We start from the raw sequence: 6000 nt of genomic DNA on the forward strand, positions 1-6000 counted from the left end.
GGTCTGCACAACGGACTGTCATACCAAGGGGCCTGGGTTCTAATTCTGCCTGGGTCGGAGATTTTGTCCGCTCAGGGACTGGGTGTTGTGTTGGCTCTATCATCGTCATCTAATCCCCATCGACGCGCAAATCGCCGAACTGGCCTCAACTCAAAAGACTTGCACTAGGCAACCTGTCTATCCCATGGGAGGCCCTAGCAACACGACGGTTCCATTTACCTCCATAGGAGTTAAATTTCCACAATTGCTAAAACACGTGTTTCTTTATTTCTGATCAAGAATCCAATCGCCAATTTTGGTTGCTGGATACTTAGCAGTGATAGGAAATCTTTTAATCTTCAATTCTGACTTTTCTATACTTCCATTTTACTTCATTTTATTTACACTACTGGCCATTAAAGTTGCTACACCACGAAGATGACGTGCTGCAGACGCGAAATTTAACCGACAGGAAGAAGATGCTGTGATATGCAGATGATTAGCTTTTCAGTGCATTCACACAAGGTTGGAGCCGGTGGCGACACCTACAACGTGCTGACATGAGGAAAGTTTCCAACCGATTTCTCATACACAAACACCAGTTGACCGGCGTTGCCTGGTGAAATGTTGTTGTGATGCCTGGGGTAAGGAGGAGAAATGTGTACCATCACGTTTCCGACTTTGATAAAGGTCGGATTGCAGCCTATCGCGATTGCGGTTTATCGTACCCTGATATTGGTGCTCGCGTTGGTCGGGATCCAATGACTGTTAGCAGAATATGGAATCAGTGGGTTCAGCAGGGTAATACAGAACGCCGTGCTGGATCCCAACGGCCTCGTATCACTAGCAGTCGAGATGATGGGCATCTTATCCACATGGCTGTAACGGATCGTGCAGCCACGTCTCGATCCATGAGTCAACAGATGGGGACGTTTGCAAGACAACAGCTATCTGCACGAACAGTTCCACAACGTTTGCAGCACCATCGACTATCAGCTCGGAGACAGTGGCTACGGTTACCCTTGACGCCGCATCACAGACAGGAGCGCCTGCGGTGGTGTACTCAACGTTAACCAGGGTGCACGAATGGCAAAACGTCATTTTTTTAAATGAATCCAGGTTCTGTTTACAGCTTTACGATGGTCGCATCCGTGTTTGGCGACATCACAGTGAACGCACATTGGAATCGTGTATTCGTCATCGCCATACTGGCGTAACACCCGGCGTGATGGTATGAGGTGCCATTGGTTACACGTCTCGGTCACCTCTTGTTCACAGTGACGGCCCTTTGAACAGTGTTCGTCAGATTTCAGATGTGTTACGACCCACGGCTCTACCCTTCATTCGATCCCTGCGAAACCCTACATTTCGACAGGATAATGCACGACCTCATGTTGAAGGTCCTGTGCCGGCCTTTCTGGATACAGAAAATGTTCGACTGCTGCCCTGGCCAGCACATTCTCCAGATCTCTCACCAACTGAAAACGTTTGGTCAACGGTGGCCGAGCAACTGGCTCGTCACAATACGCCAGTCACTACTCTTGATGAACTGTGGTATCGTGTTGCAGCTGCATGGGCAGCTGTACCTGTAGACGCCATCCAAGCTGTGTTTGACTCAATGCCCAGGGTATCAAGGCCGTTATTACGGGCAGAGGTGGTTGTTCTGGGTGCTGATTTCTCAGGATCTACGCACCCAAATTGTGTGAAAATGTAATCACATGTCAGTTCTAGTATAATATTTTTGTCCAGTGAATACCCATTTATCATCTGCATTTCTTCTTGGTGTAGAAATTTTAATGGCCAGTAGTGTATTTATTCATTTGAGATCTGCTGCATACTGCATTAAAAAATAGATGTATGGGCACTAATCTAATTTTATAGGAAGTAAATTTGATTATGCGATTCCATGAGGACCCGTTTGTTAGGCATCAAGTATCTTGTAAATTTTTTCCATTGTCTTGATAAAATTGTATGGAGAAACAAGCGCTCATCACTTTTAGAGTGATCGTCAAATTTTCTGCTAAGGAACGAAGGAAGACATTGGGAGGTACTTACTTGTGTGTGAAACAAGATGGCGAGACCGAACGCAGAGAGAACACCCCGTGGCAGAAACATCTTGGCGGTGTGGTTGCGGCGACAGTCCAGGGAACGGCAGCTCTGTCCATTTATACGCTGCCCCCGGTGGTGTGCGTCGGAAAGTAAACAAAACCTCAGCGACGGGTGTTGCGTAGTAACGGGGGTGCAGACCGTGACCCGAGACTCGCAGCTGCGACGAGGTGACTCCGTGTCAAGCAGGAAGGCCTGTAATCTCTCGCGAGGCGATAACACACCCCGCTGCAGAGGTCAGCAGACTTATTCCACTGCGGAGCGGATAACTGGCAGACTCACGCGATCAGAGACCGCACCGTCCTTTAGGCAAGCCAGAACGGAAGCTCGCAAAAACCACAGAATAACACTCGATCATAAAAAGACACTTCCATAGAAAAGTTTGCATTCTGCCACGGGTGACATCTTAACAGAGAGAAACAAAGAAACAAGATATCAGTACCAGACGAGGAAAATGCATTACTCAGTGACGTCATCGTATCATTACATTTTACAATCAACGGTGCCAAAAAAAAAAAAAAGTTTCAAATGGCTCTGAGCACTATGGGCCTTAACATCTGAGGTCATCAGTCCCCTAGAACTTAGAACTACTTAAACCAAACTAACCTAATGACATCACACACATCCATGCCCAAGGCAGGATTCGAACCTGCGACCGTAGCGGTCGCGCGGTTCCAGACTGAAGCGCCTAGAAACGCACGGCCACACCGGCCGGCGGTGCCAAAAAACCCTCTCCTTAAAATTAAACCAATAAACAGCGCTCGGTCGCAAAATTATTTGACCTAGGTTCCGGCCACTTCTAAGAGTGCCTTCATCAGAAATAAAACACTGAAATTGGCTTATAACATGAGTGCAAAATCTTAGAGGAAAAATGTTTTTGTAAGTTTAACTACTGAGTAGCGGTATAAAAAGAAAAGACACAGTTCTTACATGCCACGTATAAAGTAAATATTAAGCGACAAAGCTTTAGTCACAGAATTCTAAAATGGAAAATATAGAAGGCAAACCACTGTAGGCTACTCACACCTATCGTGGTGCAGTAGCATCATACTTACAAGGGAACCTCCCCTTCGCACCCCCCTCAGATTTAGTTATAAGTTTGCACAGTGGATAGTCTTTGAGAAACTGAACACAGATCAATTGAGAAAACAGGAAGAAGTTGCGTGGAACTGTGAAAAAATAAGCAATTATACAAACTGATTAGTCCATGCGCAGGATAGGCAACCTCAAGATTATTATGAACGCAGGAGCGCCGTGGTCCCGTGGTTAGCGTGAGCAACTGCGGAATGAGAGGTCCTTCGTTCAAGTCTTCCCTCGAGTGAAACTTTTTACTTTCTTTATTTTCGCAAAGTTATGATCTGTCCTTTCGTTCATTGACGTCTCTGTTCACTGTAATAAGTTTGCTGTCTGTTTCGCGGACGCACCGCAAAACCGTGTGGTTAGTACACAAAAGGACGTGCCTCACCAATGGGAACCGAAAACATTTGATCGCAAGGTCATAGTCAACCGCTTCCTCCACAGGAAAACACGTCTGATATATTCTATACGATACTGGTGACGCCATGTGAGTCACATGACAGGAATATGTTGTCGACCCACCTAACCTATGCCGGCCGCGGTGGTCTAGCGGTTCTAGGCGCTCAGTCCGGAGCCGCGGTACTGCTACGGTCGCAGGTTCGAATCCTGCCTCGGGCATGGATGTGTGTGATGTCCTTAGGTTGGATAGGTTTAAGTAGTTCTAAGTTCTAGGGGACTGATGACCATAGATGTCAAGTCCCATAGTGCTCAGAGCCATTTTAAGAACCTAACTGTACAATTCGCGAATGGGTAAAAAGATTCTTCTGCCTTGCCCGATTTAGATTTTCTTGTGAATGTCATAATCACTCCCAAGAAGTGATGAAAACATAACAGTTTGTCACATAAACAGTTACACAGTCTCACAGTTTTCCCCTGTGCTCTGTCAAAACATGTTTTTAACGTTTTCAAATAATTCCGTGTTTAGTTTGTCAAATCCTGGAAGTCCAAGCAAATCTGAGCATGTCCTGGAATTTTGGAGAGCGAAGTTGATTATGTGTGAGTGTTTGAACTTTGATAATTGTCTGAAAATAAAAAATTAAACTTTTCACTCGAGGGCAGACTTGAACGGAGAACTTTTCGTTTCGCAGCTGGTCACGCTAACTACGGGACCACGACGCTACTAAGCCTAGAGTCTCCTTAATGTTGCTTATCTTTCGCATGGACTACTCAGTTTGTATATTTTGATTATTTTTTTCATAGTTCCACATAACTTCTTCCTGTTTTCTCGATTGATCTGTGTTCAGTTTTTCAAAGCCTATCCACTGTGCCAACTTATAACTAAATCTGAGGGGGGTGCGATGAGGAGGTTCCCTTGTTAGGCGCCCGCCAGGTGAACTTACGCCAAAAGTGCCATCTAGTAGTCGCAAATACAAACAGGCTTCTTAACATTCGAAACATAGACAGGCGAATATTGAGATGAACGTTATTTAATATATGAAGTAAGAGGCAATATTTTATCTGTCAGCAGCAGACATGGTAACAATTTGTCTACATAAGAGCTTAGAAGTACAGTTTAAAGGCTGAAAACGCCATTAAAGAATTACAAAGGGAGCTGAACAACTCAGCGATTAGAAATAACGATGTAATATAGAATGAAGATAACGTAAACCATTTAATGAACAAGAAATTATAAATCGACTAAGACAAAATATTTCGGTAATTGCACGAAGGGACACGAAATCAAATATCAAGCAACGGCTTTATACCGTTGAAGAAGCTTCTATTACGTAGCTGTAGCTGCTCATTAAGAAGGAAGCCATTTCGAGAAAGATGTTTAAAAACTTTCTAATTTTCGAGAACATTTAATCTACGCCTTTCTTCTCAGTGTGCAGAATGTTGATATCGTGAACAGCTTAGGCGAGTGACCTGTAATCAGAAGGTGGTCGGCAAAAGACTGACTGCTAGTACCATTTTTTCTTTAAAGATATTTGTATCTGACTATGAAAGCACGTCTTGTTTGTCCTACGTAGTAAGAAGAGCAGGTGTCGCAAAGAATTTTATAGACACCAAAGTCTTCTTCTCAGTGTGCAGAATGTTGATATCGTGAACAGCTTAGGCGAGTGACCTGTAATCAGAAGGTGGTCGGCAAAAGACTGACTGCTAGTACCATTTTTTCTTTAAAGATATTTGTATCTGACTATGAAAGCACGTCTTGTTTGTCCTACGTAGTAAGAAGAGCAGGTGTCGCAAAGAATTTTATAGACACCAAAGTCTTTCAAAGGGGAACAGGTCGATTTTAAATTATGAACACATTTTTTTCAACCTATTATTGGTTGAAAAAGGCAACATTACAGTTGTATTTATTACGAAGAAGGCGTTGTATCTGACAGAAGATGGACCCCCAAGAAAGGAATAGAGAAAAACTTCTTCTTTAGACTGGACTCAATGATAGAGGTGCCGAGTGTAGCAACTCTTTTAACTGTTTTCTTTTTAAGAATGAAATTCACTATGGCAGATTCGTTATTAACTGCTATCGTTTTGATTAAATTAATTTCTTCCTCGAATTTTTCTTTCGACAATAGAACAGAAGCAGCTCCGTGAATAGCCGAGTCAAAGAAAACGTTCTTATGAGATTGTGGGTGCACAGAAGACAAAGGTACGATGCGATCGGTTTATGTTTCTTTACGAAAAATATTAACTGAGATTTTATTTTCTTCTGCCGTAAGCGTCAAGTCAAGAAAATTCAATTGAAGGGCCTCGTTTTCGAATTCGCTGGTGAAGGACATTTTCTCGTACAAGTTCTTTGAAGAGATTGAAAATACGGTTAATGCCATCAAAAACTCCTTTGTAGATGACTAAAATATCATCGACATACCTGAAATAAGAGAGAATGCCTAT

General features: G+C 43.5%; 1 protein-coding gene across 1 annotated transcript in view; it reads right to left on the reverse strand.

Annotated features, from left to right (window-relative positions):
• LOC126291948 (gamma-interferon-inducible lysosomal thiol reductase-like) overlaps positions 1–2304 on the reverse strand; it is a 42343-nt gene extending 40039 nt beyond the window's left edge. The window contains exon 1 of the mRNA XM_049985697.1: positions 2035–2304. Coding sequence (XP_049841654.1) covers positions 2035–2094 — 60 coding nt within the window. The 5' untranslated portion in view covers positions 2095–2304. The remainder of the gene's footprint in view (positions 1–2034) is intronic.
• Between the last annotated feature and the right edge of the window lie 3696 nt (positions 2305–6000).

The sequence above is a fragment of the Schistocerca gregaria genome, chromosome 9, assembly GCF_023897955.1.
Source record: "Schistocerca gregaria isolate iqSchGreg1 chromosome 9, iqSchGreg1.2, whole genome shotgun sequence".
Taxonomy (NCBI): Eukaryota; Metazoa; Arthropoda; class Insecta; order Orthoptera; family Acrididae; genus Schistocerca; species Schistocerca gregaria.